Here is a 21,790-nt window from a genome sequence, read left to right on the forward strand (position 1 = left end):
GGCAGTTTTCCTTGCAAAGTTCCTTCCTTTCTGGTTGCCTGGTTTGAAGTTCCTGTAGAGCTTTCTCATCCTTCTGACCAGCATGGCAGCCTCTTCCTCATCTGGTTCAGATTCATCGAGTTCCTCAGCTTTCAGAGCAAGTCCTCGGTTTCTGGAGCTCTCAGGAACAACAGCTCCAAGATGTAGTTCATGTGTCATCAAGGAACCAGCAAGTTGTTAAATGTTGAACTTTGTAAAGTCCTTGGTCTCAAACAGTGTAGTGACCTTTGTTCTCCAACGATCATCTTGTGGCATGCTCCTTAGTATCTTTCTTACCTGTTCATCAGTGGGAATGATTGTACCAAGAGAAACTAATTCATTTGTTATGTTAGTAAATCGAGTGAACATCTCTTGAATAGTTTCTTTTGGAAGAATTTCAAATCTTTCATATTTAGACATCAAAAGATCAATTTTGGAACGCTTGACTTCATTAGTTCCTTCGTGGGTTACTTGTAGTAGTTTCCAAATCTGTTTTGCGTTCTTGCACCCCATGACCCTATTGTGTTCAGGGGGTCCAAGCCCACAGTGTAAGATTTTAACAGCCATAGCATTTATCTCATATTTTTCAAAGTCTTGAGACATTGGTTTAGGAACTACCTCGTTTTCTGCATTGGTTTTTGTTACCTCAAAATCTCCAACTTCTATCACACGCCACACTTGGTAGTTTTCATCTTTGGTGAATATCTCCATCATGTTCTTCCAGTATGAGTAAAACTTACCATTGAACATAGGTGGCCTTTGCGTGGAGTAGTCTTCTTCCGGTTTCTCTTGTGAGTTCATACTATCAGGAACTTGACTCAAACAGGGTTTCCTGTGGTTTTAGTGAGTACTAGCTCTGATACCAATTGATATTCCAGTAGGAACACACACAAGAGGGGGGGTGAATTGTAATTCGAACTTTGTGAGAGTTTCTTGCGGAACTTAGAAATAACAAAGGAACTGAGACTTAGAAAAGCAAAAGCAACAATTTAGAAAACTTCTTGACACTAATCAAGAAAAGAATACCTTTATAATATAGTAATACCTCGATTACAATAACTCTCTAACTCGAGTTCCTCTCAAACTCGAGTTCCTCACAGTAACCTACTTAGATTACAACTCACCTTTCTTCTCTTTCTCTCAGACTTAAACTCTAAGTCTTTACAGGATAACTCTATCATTTCTAATCTGAAATACAATTTTAGTTTTGAGAACACTAGATATTAATAAGCTTAAGTATATATAAAGACTTTTAGAAACTTGGATTAAACTAGGACACAAACTCGTTTTTAGAAAACTCTTTAAAACGTTATTTAGGAAATGCAAAGCTCTAGGAATGTTTGTGTATTTTTCCAGAAAACTTCGTGGCTTTATATAGACTTTTTTCCTTAGGGTTTGTTCCCTTCAAAAACTCAACTGCCAACTAACTGACACTTTGTTTGTCACGTCCCTAGACTTGAGGAACAAGGGAAGACCACTTCCCACTCAACTTCCTCAACTGCTGGACGTGTTTAAGATTAAGTCAATCACCTTTGTTTTCTTAAAAAATATTTATTTTATCAAAATATTTAGGAGAAGTTTTAGGGAGGTTAAAACTGTTTTTATTTTATTAAAAAGATAAAATAAGAACCTGATTTTTATTAAACGTAAAGAGATATTTTATTTAAAACTATTTCCTTAAAACTGTATTGCCAGATATTTCGATAAAAACAACCAAGTAATCCAAGTTCCTCCAGTTCCTTATATAACACCTAGCATATTAATAGTTTACATATAATCTAAGTAAAGTAGACTACCTAGACATATATGTCTTCCCTTTTGTGAGACATTCAACTCTGATGCTTCACTTGTTCCTGCTAAGAAACATTGATGAGTTCCTCGTATGTTCATGAAGGAACTCAGAACTATGTGTCTGTAGCTTTTCCTGTGTATGTGAAAAACACTCGATTTGTAATAGGTGTTGCTCTTGACTTTGGTGACTTCGAAACTTCAGCTTGTACTGCTTCCAACTCAGGAACTCCAGTAGCTGCTCCAAGTGCATATCAGGAACTTCAGTAGCTGATCCATGTTCCCATCCCAATAGGAACCCAGGCACTTACCTGTTTAAATTCATTAGCAACCACAATCAGGAAGTTTGCAATGCGTGTGTCATCAACCAAAACCTAGGAACAACAACATATATACCTTGAGTATGAATAATGGGGGGAGTCTTGCCGGAAAACTTGTAATCCTTGAATGATACAAGGCGTTGTTTCATTCTTTATTTTAATGCTTTTATGCACTGAAATTGCGTCGGTATGACCCGACTGTCGGTAGGAGTCCGACTCTTTATTATTTTGGTGTGTGGTTGGCTCCCATCACCCTTTTCTTTTCTTTTGAGGATACTTTCTTTTACCCGTTCGAAGCTACTTCTTAAACTAAACCGTGAGTCAAGAGTCCTGTCAAGTGTCGAGTCTTGTCTCCATGTTTACTTGTTACTAAATTGATTCTGCATGTGGATTACTATCTCGTTGAGTGAAGCATGTTAGGATAGAATGTTATTCTAGCTTGTCTGTACTCAGCTTTTGTTGACTTCCTGCTTTATGTCTTTTGGTCATGACCTTTGCCTTAATGACCCTGTGATGATCCACCATTGCATTTGCGTTGTTGGGGAGTAGATTTTTAATAAATAGGTTTGTAGAGATAACTTGCGGGAGAAGTTATCATGAGAACTATGTTGAGAGATTATGTTTTCTCTTCCGTATTTTATAAACTCTACATTTATTTTCTAGTCATGACTACAATATTTATTTACAGTTTAGTTAATGGGTTTCAAAACTGTTTAATGTTTGTTTTGGGCCTTAATGGTTTCAAGTTGTTTAATGACCATTAACTATTTATTGTATTTGAAAGTTAGTTAAATTCCACTGCGTAATTCTGGTAAATAACCTTCGTAGTTATCACGGTGGCGGTAATATCTTTGTAATTCCTTCGTTTTAAGTTGGAAAATGTTTTATAAAAGCAAGAAATTATTAGGGTGTTACAAAAATATCCACATTAGCAGTGTCTTTTGTATACGAACTTATGTAATTGTTGATGTATTCGTTAACAATATTTTGGTCATGAAAATCAGACATAGCTACCTATAGGCACGTGTAAGGGGGTGATAATTATTTAGTTAGAGTTGAAATTGAGAGAGTGTAGAATTTTAGGAAATTGAGGAATTATGAGTTGTAGTGATAAGAATGCAATTCTCCCGTTTAATTTAAACATTACCGTAACAACTTTGTAAATGCTCAAAAATTTCTAACGGCTACATTTTCAAATGACTAGATTACAAAGCTAACAAACTTGCATATACCCTATCTTTACGTTCCCCGTCAAAAATCCTATCTTACGTATATGCAAATTTGTTAGCTAAGATTTTGTATATATCCTATTTTTAAACTTGCATTTTGTGTATATCCTATTTTAAACTACTAGGTTAGCTAACAAACTAAGAGTATAAATAGGAAGATTAAAAAAAATAAAGATTAAGTAAAAGATATAACAATAAGCTACTTAAGAAAAAAAACTTATAACTAAAGACTTATAAGTAAAAGATACTACTAACAAGATGCTACGTAGAATAACTAAATACAAGGGAAATATTTCTCTAAACAATAAGATTGGTTTGACTTAGTGTACTTAGATATTTCTATCATGACCCCTAATTAAGACGGGCAACCAAACATAAAGTCTAATATTCGCTAGTAGCGTCTTTATACGACGAGGTACACAGTGGCTTGTTTAAGGTGTCAACCAATTGATCATCATTTGCCACGGTTTTACAAAGTGATAGAGTTATACTTTGTCAACTTTAAGAATCACGCGTGTCATGATGTATCGAAACTACATTGTTAGCTTGTTAGCTAAGAACTAGTCTACGCCTGTCATCTACGACATTATCTTCTATATGCAATACGAAAAGCATAAAATTAGATGAAACAGGAAATCAAAAAATGTAATTTAGCAACACTTGAAATAAAACAAACATAAAAAGAAAGAGAAAAAGAAAGAAAGAAAACATACTACGTGCATGCATTTGGACTAATTAAACTAAATCATCAATATCCCACCCATATTTTTCTGCTATTGATTGCAATTTCTTTTCATGCATCTTCCGTTGTAGCGGGTTTAGCTTGCTAACATCGACACAAATTAATTGTTGTTCAATCCCTTTTTCTTTAAGGGACATCTCTTTCTCTTTCATCTCTGCTATTCGTTGTAAATTATTTTACGTACACGTACCTCTTCAATGCTACTAATCTCAGAAATCGTGGAACTATAATCAGTTGTTGCTTGTATCATTTTTCCTTTTCTTTTGGCAGCCTCTTTAGCAACTTTTTGTCCAATGGGTCGACCCTCTTCTACTTCTTACGAACCACCAATATCCCCACCAGATAATGTATAATCTCCTGTCTCTGAGACCTTGCTCCTTTTGGAAGAGTCACTCATGATATCTTTTTGTCGTTTAGTATTTGCTCGTTTCCATTTATCTTGGTTGCGGACTATCATCCATACATGTTGGTATGAAAAAGTGCTTTCATACTTTTGCTCATATAAAGCATGTGCTTCTGATATTTTCATGGATTCATCAAACCCACTCCTATTTTCATATTGGCTATAGCACCCAACAAATTTCATAGTGTTACCATTTACTGTACACCAATATTGCTTGCATGGGTTCCATTCCCTTTCCGCTTGATCTTCCTTCGATCTTGTTCTCATTGAAAAATGTTGTGACATCTTTCCAATAACTATCTAATTTTTGTGCATTGCCTATGATTTTATGTTTAGTGAAATTGCCATGCTGTAGTAAGGAGACAATCATCTTTCATGGTCCAAACAACTGCTTTTCTTTTAGCATCACCGCGACCCTTTCGAGTTCGAGTAGTAGTCGGAGTTTCAACCACAATATTTTCCACCCCTTGTTGGGTAGAAAACTCTGGCACTTGTGGAAAAGAAATTGACCCTGTGATAAGTGGTGTTACTGAAAGGTTATTAATGGTAGAAGAAGTTTGATGTTGGAAAGATGGAGTTTGAATAAAGGTAGCAAAATTACAAGGTTATTACTTGTAATTTGAGAATTTTGAGGGTACTATGAGTTTTGGTTTTGTTGAGAAATTGAATGTTGAAATTGAGAATTATTTTGAAGCAAATGCAAAAGAGAATTTAAATCAATATTTTCAGCCATGATATTACTCAGCTTGGATGAACGTTGTTATGGATTTTGAGCTTTTGACATGAGAGAGATAAACTTGTGAAAATAATAAAATAAAAAATAAAAATTATAATTGAGATAAATTTACTATTTAAACGTATTAAGTGATGGGAGGTTTTAAGTTTGGATTATTCTTGCGTGGACCTGGTCCACAATAATATTAGTGTGAACCCAAAATTAATAGTTTTCCAGCACCCTTTTGACACCCATAGTGACCTTTATTGTTCATATAGTAACTATAATAAACTAAACACTAAAATTCTTAGACATAGTAACCATTTTTTGAAGCATAGTAACTCTATATTTTTAAAAGCGAGTTGTGACTTAAAATCACATTTTTCAAGCATAACATGTATCAACTATACTAATTTGACATTTTTATCATAAATAATCTTAATAAAATGGCAAAATAAATTGGGAATAAGTTCTTGACTTTATTTAAGACACGATTCACAATAAATTTAGTATAGACCAAGTCCATTTAAGAATTGGTGAATTTAATACTCAGTCAGACTATTGCTCAGACTAGCGCTAATCTTGCATTTCAAAAGTAAAAAGAAAAAAAAATTAAAACAGCTAGACAAGTGATTGGACAAGTCGAATTCAACACAGTAATCATTCATGCAATTGAAATGGAACCTCATCTGATAATCAAAATTCTTGCAATTAGCGCCACCGCAATTAAGCGGTAGCCGTAGCACCGCTTCATACGATGCAGATTAGTTTGAACAAATATAGCTAAGTAACATAAAACACAATTGACAATGGTGATTACAATTCAAATTCAATCAGACATGCGTCCTTCTCTCCAATTTGCATCAATCTTCCGCCGCCTTTCACCGGCTACATCTAATTATCGCCACCGTCTTGCGCCGTTAACCACCAATTATCGCCACCATCTTCCACTGCGATTGACGGTTAGAGCCTTCTCGAACAACGCCGTTGAGAAAGTCGTTAACAAACCATCCATTTGTACCGCCGATGAGCTCCATTATGTTCACGTGGCCAACTCTGATTGGCGACTTGCTCTTTGGCGTTATCACCCTAACCCTCAGGTTAATTAAATTAAGTCCTTCAATTAGGGTTTAAATTCCGATTTAAGTTAATTTTGTTGGTTGTTTAATTTTGATGATGTTTGATGATTGTTTAGGCTCGTGCGCGGAATCATCCTTTGCTCTTATTATCAGGTGTTGGAACTAATGCTATTGGTTATGATCTATCGCCTGAGGTACTTGGATTTTCACTTTTTCTGTTTTATTGGTTTCTTGTGAATATATGATTTGGTGTTTAATTTTGGTGATGTTTGATGAAAATATGACCCTATGAGTACTTATTCCTTAATCCTTATCAAGCGTTCTGTAAATCTTTCTGTTTTGGTCGTTTGATTATGTAATTGGTTATGGGAGCTGTTGGTATTGTTGATAACCATGAACCATGTTCAATGCTATTGTTTATGATCTCTTGCCTGAGGTAGTTAGACTTCACTCTCACATTATATTTTATTTCCGGGTTTATTGTGATTTTATGATTTGGTTAATGAAAATCATAGGAACTTGAGTGTTAGTTATATTGGTCATGTCATCCTGTGTTATATGCTTGCAATTGCTGTAGGAAACAGAAATTTGAGCGAACTATCACCAAACTTGCGGATAAACAGCTAACCAAACAATGTCGTTGAACCAGAATTTTCACCAAACAGATGTGTTTTAGAAGAACCGGTTAAACACAATGCTTAAAAAAATTGGAAAAATATTTCAGAACAGATTATTAAAATTATCACAAAGTTGACCACTAAAGGATCACATAACAGATCATAGATATTATTCTGGAAGATGAAAAAAAGCACAACCTCAAGCATAGAATAAGAAATTAAGAATAAGATAAAGAGAGACTGAGAGATAGAGCATAAGAAATATAAAGAGTTCAGGAACAGTTTAGCCACTAATTTGTAGAAAAATTGCAGAATCTAAGATATACCACAGTAGCAAATCACAGTTACAAGAGAAGAGATAGAGAATTAGGTCAAAATCAACATCATTTGTTGATTTAATCAGAATTTGAAGAAGAAATCTGAGAGATAAGGTAGAAATTAGGTATAAGTTTGTCGAAAGCAATGACAAAATCAGTAGAACAAGAACTGCAAATTTTCTGAAAGATCAGTGACGAGAGGTGATAGAGATTATAGAGAGAATTACACCTGAATCACCACAACTTTGTTGGAGAAGTTATGGTGAAAGTTGCAGAGATTACCGGCGGCGGAACTCACCGTCACGATGATTGAGAAATGAGAAGGAGTTGCCATTGTCCAGATCTTCAAACGAAATTTCAGAGAATTCTTGCAATTCTCCTAATTCGAAGTAATTTCTTTAGAAAAGTGAACAAATTTAGCCGATACAAAAAAAAATTCAGAAGAAATCAACCAAATTGTTGATTAGTAAGAGAGTATGTCAGTATGATGATTTGAGAGTAATTTCCTGCAAAATAAACTGGAAATAAGAGGAAATTTCAGGAAATCGTTGAATTTATCAAACAAATTCAACCGATTTCGACAAAACGAAACCCTAATAACTCAGCCCTTTAAGAATTCTTGTTGATCAAGATTTTGAAGAAAGAAGATCAGACGACGTATTTCAGCGCAAGAATCAGAAAATCACCTAGTGCTATGGTGCCATGATAAATCTTGAGTTTCTACTAGAAAGTAGAAGAAGTAGAGAGAATTTAATCATATTTCATTGAAGGACTACATTGTGCTAAACATGCATATCAAATAGAGTTAACTTAAAAATATTATTCTCAGTACTATTTCCTACAGTTGCTAAGCAATAGAGTACTAGGTTTATTTTTACTTAGTAGGAACAACCATGCGATGAGGTGCATGTCCTTTATGTAATACGGCAACAGTCGAGGTGTTGTAATGACTCTCCCTAATTGTTGCTACGTTGTTGCTAGTTGCTACATTATCTGGGTGCCAAATTATTCCTTTCATAATATGATTGTTTGTATAACTATGTTTGTGTTAGTTGTGTGACTTGTGTCCCTTTGATAACCATAAACAATAGTTGAATCTTAGTGCTTTTGTTGGTGGTGTTCTTTAAATTATATGATTGCTTAATTCGATTGTATTTCAGCGTGGACATGCTTGGCTGTTACGCTCTTCATTCGAACTGATTTTTCCATCAAGGAAATTGGACATTGGAAATTTCCTTTGAAAACACCCATAGGACCATAACCCAGAAGTGTTGTTTCCATCTCCGTGGCAACAACCTGGCCATTTTCCTGCCTGGTCCTGATTACATATGTCGTGAATATCCAGTATGATTATCATTTGTAACACCCCTATTTAGATAGGGTTCAGGTTAACCTGATCCCAAATTAAGAATTGGGGCATTTGGCGTTCAAGTTAATGTAATAGGGAGTGTCATATAAAGGAGTATATCATTTGGATTTGTGCTGCAAATATGATAGGGATAAAATAGACATTGGCGGTAGGTGCTGATGTGAAACTTGGAGAGGGAATAACTCTCAAGGCCTTAGGGGTACTTATTTGTATAATGATTTCCCATGGTTTTTCTTTTCTTTGGAAACGTCGTTATCGTAGAGTGTTCTATGCGTTTTTATGTAAAAAGGCCGGCATGGTTTTGAAAAATTCTGCTTTGATAAATATAGTTTGTTTTCTTGGGATCATGTCGAATAAAGACCTGTTGATTGCAAAGTAAATAAGATTGGACATTGGTTATGTGGCCTTAAAACCTTTATGTGGCTGAGTTGTAATTTATTGGGTTTCATTCAGTCTTCGTTTGCTCGCCACATGTCCGGACAAGGATTTGATACATGGATTCTGGAAGTTAGAGGAGCTGGATTGAGCATGCCTGCAACAAACTTGAAAGATGTTGAACAATCGGCCCATGAAATTTCTAGTAAGATAGAGTCTGCGGCTGAAAAGGCAAAAGAAACTGCGGTTAACAAAAGACAGTCCCTAGAAGTTGAGGATGAGGCATTAGTTGGTTCAGATGTCCCCCCTAATAAAGGAGCTCCATTGACAGTTTCAACAATTTGGGATGAATCAGAGCTAGTTACAAAATTGACAGAGACATTCATGCGCATATCTCAGAAGCTTTCTGGGTTCCTCAGTGAAGGTCAATCAAGAATTATGTCTGCAAGACTATTCGATCAACTTCAGATACTATTGGAAGATTCTCATCTACTAGACCGCTTCAATGAGACCAGGGAAAAACTTTCAAGCTTGTTAGAAACTAGTGACAAGTCTTCTGTAGCTAGTCAAATAACAGATCTTAGTGAAAAGCTAGTGAATATCTTTGAAGAAAGTCAAAACTCTGTTTCGCCTCAACTATTTGATTTGCAGACCCGTTTTTTCACAACCATAGAAGAATTTCAGAAACAACTTGACGTGATGGTGAAGTATGATTGGGATTTTGATCATTACTTGGAGGAGGATATTCCTGCTGTGGTAAGGTGACCTTTCTTCTTAGTAGATAGTTAAAAGCAGTTTCTACTTTTTAGTTTTGACTTTTGATACTCTTTCATCTGGCTTTTGATCTTTCTCCCTAATCCTTAACTTTATATTATGATAATAATCTTTTTATTTGTGAGGTAATATGCTTTCATGTGTGATCATTCTGTACAATTTCTATGTTCTCTAACTAGCTTCATTGGCCCTTATAATATTAAATTCTCGTACTTCGTGTCTTCGTGAATGCAGATGGAATATATAAGAGCTGAAAGCAAACCCAAAGATGGTAAATTGTTTGCCATTGGACACTCCATGGGGGGTATACTGTTGTATGGGATGCTGTCTAGATGTGGTAAGATATGACACTTTGATGTTCTTGTTCTAACACTTCTGTGAATACTGATTACTTGCTTTCACATCTCGAAGTTTGTTTTACTGCGTGAAAGCGTCAAAGAATGAGTTGAGTGCCTTGTTAAAATCTAAATAAGGGAAATAAGGAGAGGGAGAAATCTGGTGGCAAGCAGTAGAAACAGAGGAGAACAAAATGGGAGAATGGAAGTCTAAGAGAACTCATATCATGAAGAGAGAGGGGGTTGGTAATGCATTTTGTGTTATATATTGCTTTGGTTAGATTGTATCTCTGAAATATAACCAGAGTCAACATTTATAGACTTATGAAATCTTCAAACGTTGGTCAAGAACTCAAGTAGTTACTAGTCAATACAAGAGTATTTACCAAAATCAGGACTATGAGGCTTTTGCTCACCCAAAACAGCCAATCTTTCGTTGAACTCTCTGAAACCAAATTACGAAGTTGGCTTTGACTCAGGCATTGATACCAAAACTTTGATGTGTATTTAGCCCCTAGAGAATTTTCTTGTAAGTTGAATCAAACTTTCATTTATAAAGAATGTTCTTTCAGGGATTTGTGTTTGGGTTTAAAGGAAAAACTGAGTTATCAGTTAATTCTTTCAGGGATTTTATGTTTGGGTTTAAAGGAAAAACTGAGTTATCAGTTAAACACTAAGTAGCATAAATAATGGTGAGTGTCATGAAGTTCTAAACAGTCACAAAAACGAGAGCACTCAGAGCAGTCTCAACTTATCACTCATCAATCATCAGTTGAAGCTAAAGAGTCCCTTTTATCTTTACATTTTTCGTAGACTACATTAACTTTTAGTTTCAGTGAAGGGGCAGGACCTTATATGACCGCCTGGAAAGATTCTGTGCATGAAGACAGCTACTACAATGAGGGCATGGATGTATTTTACAATGCGTAACTGTGCTTGGTGCATCATTCAATTGTGCTGTGTAGCAAGGGGCCTGCGGGGATGCACAGCAGTACTTAATTAATCTGGGTGGACTGTGCATTCTTCTGGCCTCAATTGTACAGCTCTTCTTTGTTTCACACTTTCACTTCTGGTTCTTACACTCAGAATTCATCTCCAGACGCTCATGCACCCCATCCTTGGCATCTACTAGGTCCTACGAGTTCAAAGCGCCAAATACACTTAACTTTAACCCTTGGCTTTTTGAAACCCATGAAATCCATGAGAGCTTAGTTTAATTTTGTGAGACTTCCATATCCAATTTTGGATTGGTCAATTTCCAGTACATGCCTATTCAACAACTTACTAGTTCAAATTTCAAGGGGTCTATGAGATCCATTTCTAAGTGGATACATCCTTAAACTCTCCTAAAGGCTGATACTCTCCTATTCCTGTGAAGGGGAAATTCTATACGTGCACAGTTCCCATGTCATATTTCTTGGGTATTGTGGCTGGCATGGAATTAAAGATTGATATAGCTTTTAGGTTATTTGCTGATGAGTGACTTAATATTAGTGCATGATGATTGAACTTCTCATTAAACATCAACAATGCCAAAGCCTTAGTCCCAAAAGTATGGGGACGGTTGCATGAACCAATAATTCATCTCCTTCAATCATCCACCGACAGCTTTATTCATTCACTTCTATATTATGTTATGTGTTCTTCTATATCCTTTTTCTTATGTCATTTATAACTCCCAAAATCCAGGTCTTCTTTGATCTCCCTCTCTTCTAAAATCCCTCTTATCCAATCTCTCCATTTTCTTAGATGGAGCAACTTTTGGTTGACGTCTCACATGCAAAAAAACCAACGTAATTGATTCTCTCTTGTCTTATCCTCAATGTATGTAATTATAACCTTCTTGTGAATATCTTCCTTCCCAATTCTACACTTCAAGGTGATCCACCATTTCCATTTCAACATTCACATCTGTGCAACACCTATCTTCTTAATATGATTCTTCCTAAGAGCTCAACTCTGCGATTGCACAATATCCCCGTTGTTAATGCTCTTTAATTGAGCTAGCCTTATCTGATTCTGTTCTCTTCACCTGAAATAAGGTGTTCTGATTTCTGATTTGACTTTAAGCGTATTTGTACACTAATCTATAAGAAAAAAACATTCTGAAGTTTAGGTTCTTAGTAGTGTTGACTTTCCGAATATCTTATTTTCATAAAAAAATAAAGATATTTGAAAATAAGAAAACACAAATAAAAGGATATGGTCATCTGATCAGTATGATGTAATGGGATTCTAATAAGAATAAGCGATGAGTTTTTGGAAAAAAAGGAGAACAAATCCTTAATCATAAGAGTCTTATCTTGATCAATATCTCCATCACTTTGCAAAATTGAACCTAGGTACTTAAAGCACTTGCTTAGGAGTAACTCATTTACATTTACCGTCACTACATCCTTGTTTGACTTCCTCTTATCACTAAAATGATACACCATGTACTTAAACCCTCCATTGAGATTCTTAATTTTGTTTCCGTGGTTCTACCTTAGCACTAACCCCAACTCTAGTCTCATCAACAAATGCAATTCCGTTAGCAAACAAAATGCATCATCATACTCATTTTGGATAGACCATGTTTCTTCATCTATTACTACTGCGAATAGGAAAAGGGATTAGTGGAAATCCTTGTTTTAGTTCAATTGTAATAGAGAAACCATATGTTAATCCTTGACATGTTCGGACATTTGTTCTCAGGTCTCAATGCATATCCTTAACTGGGTCAACAAATTCACGTGGTACACCCTTCTTTGTCATAGTCCACCAAAGCACTTCTCTTGGTATCTTGTCATAAACCTTCTTGAGGTCAATGAAAATCATATGCAAATCCTTCTTCCTTGACCTTCTACTCCATTATTTTTCTCATAAGATAAATGGCTTCTGTTGTAGATTATCCTGGCATCCAAAGTGGTTCTTTGAAATACTTGTACCTTTTCTTAATCTATGTTGTATCACTCTCTACCACTTCTTCATGGTAACAAGTTTTACCCCCTTATAATTTGAGGAGTCTTGTGCATCTCCTTTGTTCTGATAAATGTATTTTTCTCTCTAATCAAGCGGAGGTATTCTGTTTTCTTTCAAATCCTGTTGCATGAATCTGTTGACCAATCAGCACCAACTTTCTCCACGCATCTCTAACTGCTTTCCTTAGTTTCATCTCCAACGCCTTCTTAACTCGATCTTCAACGAAGGCGTCTTGTATAGCACCCAGTTGACTTCAAGTAACTTATTAACGTATTCCATCTATTTCTCTTTAATTTCTTCATCTTGGAAAAGTGTCCTTTGATTTTATCCCCAAGACATTTCACCATACAAAGATCATTTGTCAACATTTGTCTCCTTTTAGCTATCCAAAAAGTATCTTCTTCACCCTTCCTGGAGTCTAGTTTGTCGTATACATCCTGTTAGACCTTTGACTTTGCCTCTTGAACAACTTATTTTTCAACTTTAGTGTCTTCATCTTTCACTTTTTTTTTTCTTTCATGTATTTCCCCAAGGCCAAGTAACATTCTGTTTTCCACTTCACTGCTGTTTTTACACGGAGTGATTTTTTACACCGAGTGATTTTCAGTAATTGACTTGTGAATATCTAGAAGTTTAAAACTTTAAATATTAACACTTCTTTTTCTAACTCATCCTTATACATGATGTTCAACGATGTACTGCCATACGTCTGTGTCTTGTGTGTGTGTGTTGGTGGGGGGGGGGGGGGGGGGGGACACATTGTTGGTGCACCTGTGACTGACTTTTCATCTTTTGGGTAATCACTAATTTTTCTAATCAGGATACGAAGGTAAAGATCCTGGATTAGCAGCTGTTGTAACACTGGCATCTTCACTGGATTACACAACTTCCAAATCATCGCTTAAGATGCTCTTACCTCTTGTAAGTGGAATACCAGTCAATTCTTTTTTATGGTTCTTTACTCCCTGTGAATGGTTTACGAGTGCTATGAACATTTTGTTTATTCGCATTTATTGTATATCAGGCTAATCCTGCGCAAATCCTCAATGTTCCTGTTGTTCCACTAGGAGCCATGCTATCAGCTGCTTATCCTTTCTCATCAAGTCCTCCATATGTTTTGTCTTGGCTGAACAATTTAATATCAGCAGAGGACATGATGGACCCAGAGTTGTTAAAAAAGCTCGTTCTGAACAATTTCTGTAAGCCAAAACACCTTTTCTCCTTGTGATTTTTTTTTGTGCAGTTTGTGACGAGGGAGTAAAGCACATATGACACTCATATCACAACACAAAAGTTCCTGGAAATGTTGTGGATTGACAAATATTTACGTAGTCTAATACACGCTATTTTTCTGTTTTTGTGCATGTATCAAGTGTTAGTTAATGTATGTCTTTGTTTACACTCTGCACTAGTTGGATTGCTCCTAATAATAATTTGATTAGCTGCATATAAATGGTTAGTTCATTTTTTATGAGTGTTTTTTCTGGTAGCTCCCATTTATGTGGTTTCTTAAGTCTTACATAACTGCTTTTTTTTACTGGAAATGCAGTGGATTGACAAACATTTATATATAATACTAGCTATTTTATTGTTCTGTGCTTGTACGAGTGTTAAATAATCAACTTCTTTGTGTCCACTCTGAAGTCTGAACTAGTTGGATTGCTCCTACTATTCTCTTGTTTCTTGTTGATGGCTCTTTGTCCATTTATGTTGTTCCTGTGTCTTTTAGAACTGCTTTGCTCAACTCTTGTAATCAAAACATGTCTTTTTGAGGCTGTATACTTGCTAATGTTCATTATTATGTCTTTATCTGTAAATTTTATGGTGATTTATCTATGAAAATTTCCTTTAACTGTCCACTCTTCGCCACAAATTTCTGCTAAATACATGCTCCATTCTCTGATATTACTTCCAGGTACTATATCAGCTAAGCTTCTATTACAACTAACAACAGCTCTTCAAGAAGGTGGACTGCGTGACCGTAGTGGAACCTTCTTCTACAAGGATCATTTGCAAAAAAATAGTACCCCAGTGTTAGCTCTAGCTGGAGATCAGGATCTCATTTGCCCACCTGAAGCTGTTTATGGTATGTATACCTACCTAAGTTATTTTATTTCTTAGGCCCTTTTCAGTTCACCTGATTTTCACTGAACTCCAATATTTTTACTGCTTTTTAAAGATTTTCAAGGTGAACTAGACAGCCATTAGTCCCTTAGACCATTCTTAATGTTTGACTTTTTAACTTTTGGGATATAATTATGTTGATCGGGAGTTTGAGATATTGACTTTTAAAACCTTGCTAGTTTACACTTTCATATGAAGTAGGGATGTTATCCTCAAATCCCTAAGTGGAAATAATTTAATTAGATATCCTTAAGTATTGTTTTGTCTTCTCATGAACACCCGATTTTTTTCATGTTAATTAAGAGATGGTCATTTCCGATGGAGCCAAAGATTCATTTGTTCTTTTGACTGTGGGATGTAATGGACTAAATCAAAATGACTCTTAAAACTTATTCGCTTCCTTTCCATCGCTTTTGGGTTAATTGGAAACCACCTCTCTCAGGGGTAAGGTTGCGTACACCCGACCCCCCCTTTATCCCGCAAGATGCGGGAGCTTCTTTGAGGCAATGGGGTAATGAAATGATGAATTAAGAGGTGGTCAATGACAAGTCAGAGGTGGTCAATGTCAATTAGTAGGTAAGTAAACATTAACTAAAAAAAACCTCCAAGTATTCAGCGCTTATTTTGTTTCAAAAAGTTCTTACGATATTAAGAAAAGAACGTAGACGAAGGAGAATTCTTTGATTATTTAGAGGGTAAAAGGTAGATACAACATTAAATATAAACGAGCCTTAGTCCCAAAATGATTGGGGTTGGCTAACAGGAACCATGAACGGTCATAAGGAACCGTCTACGGACGTGAAGTAAGAGAAATAAAAGGTTATGTTAAAGATAGTAAACAGGAGGCACGAAAAAGACGTAACACAAATAAGATACGCCGGTTTAAAGAAGAGACAAAAAAGTTTAAAAAATATGATAAAATGAAAATAGGAAAAAGAGAGAAGTTTGCAAAAAATAAAATAGAAAAAAGGAGAAAGAGATAGAAAAGAAATCATGTGAGTCGTCAACATGTATTATCTCCTCCAACTCCGCCCTGTCTAACGCCATATTTCCCTCCATCCCTAATAAACTTATATCACTCTCAATCACCTTCTTCCATGCTTGCTTTGGTCTTCCTCACAATTCCATTTGTTTGCCACTCTCCAACGACGCATCATTTGACATCCGTCTTATATCGGCAAACCACCTTAGTTGATTCTTCCTCGTCTTATTCTCAATCGTTGTATCTCCCACTTTCTTCCTAATCACTTCATTCTTCAATCGATCATTTCTTGTGGCAATGCATCCTACGCAACTTAAGCATATCTGCCACATTCATCTTATGAACTTGACATTGTTTCACAACCACATTTCGTACCATATAATAGTGTAGTTCTAATTGTCGTAAGATCTATGGGGCATGCCTGGATTTGAATCCCGTAGAAACCCTGAAGCACTCTTCTACTTCAACCAACCTGATTTGATTCTATGGGCGACATCTCCATCCAACTCCCATCCTTTTGGATAAGAGATCCTAGGTAGTGTAAGAAATCTGAACCTTCTACACTTCTTTCATCCAAGGTGATCGTCCATGCATATCTGCTTCTTCTATTGCCGCTAAACTTATACTACAAATATTCGGTCTTACTTTTGCTCAACTTAATGCCACAAGACTTCAAAGTATGTCTCCACAATTACAACTACTTTCTACATCTTCTTTCGTTTCGTCGACCATCACAATATCATGTGCAAACAACATGCGCCATGGTATACTTTCTTGAACCGAATTCATTAATTCATCCATTACTATGGCAAAGAGAAAAGTGCGGAATCTTGATATACTCCAATCGTGATAGGGAACTCCTCTGTCTTTCGCCACTGGCGTACACTCGTGCTAGCGCCCTTATACATGTCCTTGATGATGTCAATATATTTTTGCGAAATTCCTTTCCTTGTTAAAGCCCACCAAAGTACTTCCTTCAGTACCTTATCATATGCCTTCTCCAAATCAGTGGAAGCCATATGCAAATCTTTATCCCGCTAGAACTATCAGTTGTCTCATAAGATGAATGGCCTTCATAGTTGATCTTCTTAGGCATGAAGCCAAATTGGTTTTCTGAAATCTTCACACTTCTTCTTAACCTTTGTTAAACCACTTGCTCCCAAAGTTTCATAGTTTGATTCATCAGTTTGATCCCCCGATAGTTGGCACAATCTTGGACGTCTCCTTTATCCTTGTACAAAGGATTAGTGTACTTTTCCTCCACTCCATTGGCATCTGGCATCTTTTTGCTTCTCCAAATCTTGTTGAAGAAAGTTGTCAACCAATCAATTTCTCTCTCCTAAACATCTCCAGATTTCCATGGGGATGCCGTCAGTCCCATCTTTTTCAATGCAATATTGACTTCTCCCTTTTGAATTCCCCGCATAAAGTCATGATTGACCATATCGTGAGAGATACTTATATCTCCAAAGTCTTGTCCTCAATCACCATTAAACAGGTTGATGAATCTTGCTCTCGATCACCAAATCTTGTTGACGAAAGTAATAAAAGTTAGATAACCTTGATTAATTTCATGACCTCTTAATTGACCTGGAATTACGTCGATGTGAAATCTTGGGGAAGATCAGTGTACTTCACCTAGAGTTACTTCTATCCATTGAGTGATGACCTTTCACTTGATAGTTGATACCATCGGATCGCTAATGCCATTTTTTATTTCTCCTCTACTGGTGGGTTTCGATGTGAACTCTTTTGGAAGATCAGCCTATTCTTCCTAGAGTCACTTTTATATAGAGCGATGAGTCGACTCTTACTCTTCGCACTATTTTATCTGGCCATGGAAAGCGTTGTCCCTCTGTTGTCTTTTGGAGGCTTACGTAATCACGTGGTTGGGAGGAGGGAGGTGTCAGCATCCATTTAAGGATGGTGTTAATGAGGATAGGACCTCCACTTGAGGTATTTTTCTTGAACTCTCCATTTCAAATTGGGTACAAATTTGCAACCAAAAAAAGGGGGTACCAATGGTTTTCTATCTTGGTGGTTAGGGAATTCATCTCAGTGAACTCATGATTTTCTGCAATGGGCTTTTGTAAAGGAGTGGAGATACAGTGGTTTTTCTTGAATCGGGATGGGAAGAAGAATGAGGGAAATCTAATTTTCTTCGCCCAAGATATAAATAGTTTCCTATTCAAGAATAGATCCATGTTTACTGGTTTGGTGTATTGAACTCTTTAACAGGATTAATACTTTAGAACTATGTTCTTGGACTTGATAACTCATTTCAAATATAGTGTGTCCAATCGTCGAACTTGGCTATTTTTTGCAACTTTTTTAAGAATTTGATCTTAAATGAAGAGTCAAGTGTCCATATGCATGTTCAAGTCTTAAGAATCTGATACAGGTGCTTAAGGGTAAATGGAGATTCCGAGCAGTATAAGTCTATAACTGTAACATTTTCTTGTGGGTAGCTAGGATAGGTACAGTAAAAAGATATTTCTGAAACCAATGAATCCACTAGCTCAAAGTATTTGTTTTTCTTTTTAAAAAGTTTTACAAGGTTTCTGTGTAAGCAGTTTCATACTTACATACCCCCCCCCCCCCCCCCCCCCCCTTTTCTTTCATATTGAAGAGATGGGTTCACTTCTATTACTCATCCAGTGAAGGATTTTATTTATTTATTAAATAGCTTCAAAGACGAACCATCCCAGACTAAATTTAAAAGAAGAGAAAAATTAATAAAAAGCAGTATTTAAGTCCTCATCTTGCTGTAAAGTATAGCAAAAACCAGAAAGGTAAAGTCAAAAATCTTCTTAATAGATCTGTTTTTATTATGAACTAAGTCTCTTTCTTTAGCATGTATACAGAACCTCCCACGAGTTTCATCTACACACTGAAGAGTTCATCATCTTGCTTTCATATCTGGCAAATATGAAATATTTGGCCACACTCAACAGGGAGCACTTCACTTGAAGAAGAGATGCCTTGTATCAGCGCAAAGAACCTTTCTTTGGCTAAGCACAAAGTATCCTACCATCACGAATACATTCTTTGGAAGACTGGCAAAGTAGAGATTGTGTTTATAATCTATTTTAGCCTGAAAACTGTTAATTACCCATATTTTACAGGTTGGGTCACTGCCTCCAAGCCACAAGTGCTATCTTCCTTACTTGCCTTTCATCCCACAGAAAACCTCCTACTAGTGTGGTGTTAGGGTGATACAAACTTAGGAAGACTAAATACAGTGCCCCAAAAATGTAGAAAGGTTGAAAAACCAAGTCAATTAGTTGTTTTGGAGTACCATCAACTAAATAAGAAACTTGGCAGACCAATGATTAATTCTTTTTCGAACACTACCCACCAGTGGTTTGTAAGTGGCCGTAGGAAAGAGAGGAGTAGGGAGAGGAATTCCTGAGTATTTGAAGACACATCCCCCTCTCCCGAAGCCAGTAAAATATACACCTTCAAGGCTCCATAGTCCAAATTATTTTTCAAATTAGTCGCTATTGTTGTAATGATGCCCCACTTCACTCCTTGACACCTTGGATGGAATCTGAATCCTTGAAATTTTACCATATTCTTCAAAACAAAAGGTCTTGAAAAAGAGGGTCTCCTTAACGCAAACCTCTAGTTCCTTGAAAACCTACCCAATTTACCATTTACCCTGAATGAAAAATATGGTAAGTGAGATGTACAACAATTTCATCAAATGTTAATTTTTTTTTAAAAAAAAGATCGTTGGGCTCCTGCTCTTTGCTTCCTTTTCGTGAAGTAGAAGATTGTTGTCCCATTATCGCTTATGGGTCAATTGGAAACAACCTCTTTGCAATTGCAGGGCTGCGTACGTCCGTCGTCTGAACCACCCCACCCCCCCTTACCCCGCTTGTTGCGGGAGCCTTTTTGAAGGCAATGAGGTAATGACAATGATAATGAGTGAAACGTTGGGAAACTGCTTATGTTATGGCCTTACGGAGAAATAAGGAACGCATTGTTGTAGGTGTTCTGGGTATTGGATTAGAAGTGCTGATAGGTGACTGGTGTTGATGGTGATACTGTCACTGCTGTTTTAGGCTAGACAGTGGATCATTGGTGGTACTTGGGTTGGCTGAATGTGGTAGTGGGTGTTGTTTGACTTGTGATTTGGAGTTCTTGTGGACATAGTTAAGGGGTGGCTTTGATTAAAAGGAATAATAGTTTAAGGGTGGTGTATTACTGTATTTTAATTTATTAGTTAGGACTTGGGAGTTTACCTAGGGGTGGTTTTGGACAAATTTCCTGTTTTCTTGTTCAGATAAGTTATATTATATGTTACTGATGATGCTCAAAACTCGAGTATGTTGGTCCTTGAATTTGGCTTTATTGTGTATGTTTTATTTATTTTTTATTTTTTAAAATCTCGTTAAAATTTTTAAGTTCACTCTGTTGCTTTTTTATTTGGCTTGTTGTAGCCCCTTTTGAAAAGAAGTAAAAACATATTATCTGCAACCTCCTTATTTGCTTCTATCATAGCACATATAGGAATATGTTTTTTTTATCCAATCAGATGGAACCCAAGATACAAAGTGGAGTGAAGTAATTTTAATGTGTCTGTTTGAGATCTAATTTGACACTTTTCATGAACAGATACTGTGAAGGCCATTCCTGAAAACATGGTTACTTATAAAGTTTTTGGACAACCTGGAGGTCCACATTATGCGCACTATGATTTGGTTGGAGGAAGACTGGTTAGTTTATATCTGACCTTTTTTTTTGGGTGACTATTGACTATACCATAGAAAGCCACGCTTATTCAGAACGTAACACTTATTCTTAATGTTGCAGGCTGTAGAAGAAATATATCCTTGTATAGTTGACTTCCTGAGCTGTAATGACTAGAAACCTGGATAAAAATGACATGATCCCCTTTCAAAATGGTGACTTGCATTTTCCAAATTGATATTTATGCTGTATAGAGCCAAGGGAGCTGCATTTCACTTCGCCAACTCAAGCAATTCCGAAACTGGTACTCAATTCTTTCATGATTTAGAACATAACGAAAAGGAAGTTTCTGCTAAAGGCAAGCTACTCTCCTTTTTCTGACGAGGATGTTAAAAGATGCTATCAGGCTGGGTCGGGTCTGCTAACCAAGGTTTCGGTTGCCATACTCTGGTCAGAATTGTACATTTTTTCTGATTCTTTACTCTAAAGAATTCATTGTTCATATATAGAAGAGAAAATGCTGGTTAAATGTGTATTGTTGCAGGATTTGTATCATTTTTCAAGCTGAATGGACTTTGTTGTAGAATGTCCTATCGTTTTCGACTTTTTGTTGTAAAATATCCCAATCTCCAACCACAAATTAAAGAAATTAACGACACGAAAGTGAAAAGAAAATCTTGGCTATATAAAATATGGAGTCTTTTCATGGCCTCATACTTTTATTTGGATGAGATAAAACGGTTTTTTGTGAAATGGGTGTGTGTTATCTTGTCTTTTTATTGCGTATCGCTTCACATGTATATTTAGTGATTGTACAGATGTTCAGTGTGACTTTGTTGTTGGAGGGGAGGGGGGAAGAACTCAAGTCTCCGACATACTCTAGGTGATTAGTTCTTTTTTCTTTTGAAGAAAAAATATTTAAATAAGCTATGCTTTATGATTTACGG

At 36.2% G+C, this 21,790-nt stretch overlaps 1 protein-coding gene across 1 annotated transcript; it reads left to right on the forward strand.

Annotated features, from left to right (window-relative positions):
• Positions 1-5,851: 5,851 nt before the first annotated feature.
• On the forward strand, positions 5,852-21,446 carry LOC110789834 (uncharacterized). Its single transcript, XM_021994533.2, has 9 exons — positions 5,852-6,315; positions 6,411-6,488; positions 9,051-9,728; positions 9,981-10,083; positions 13,863-13,963; positions 14,067-14,241; positions 14,958-15,128; positions 20,769-20,869; positions 20,967-21,446. The coding sequence occupies exons 1-9, from the start codon at positions 6,025-6,027 to the stop codon at positions 21,018-21,020; spliced, it is 1,752 nt and encodes a 583-aa protein (XP_021850225.1). The 5' UTR covers positions 5,852-6,024; the 3' UTR covers positions 21,021-21,446.
• Positions 21,447-21,790: the final 344 nt, after the last annotated feature.

Source organism: Spinacia oleracea, chromosome 3 (genome assembly GCF_020520425.1).
Source record: "Spinacia oleracea cultivar Varoflay chromosome 3, BTI_SOV_V1, whole genome shotgun sequence".
In the NCBI taxonomy this organism is placed as follows: Eukaryota; Viridiplantae; Streptophyta; class Magnoliopsida; order Caryophyllales; family Amaranthaceae; genus Spinacia; species Spinacia oleracea.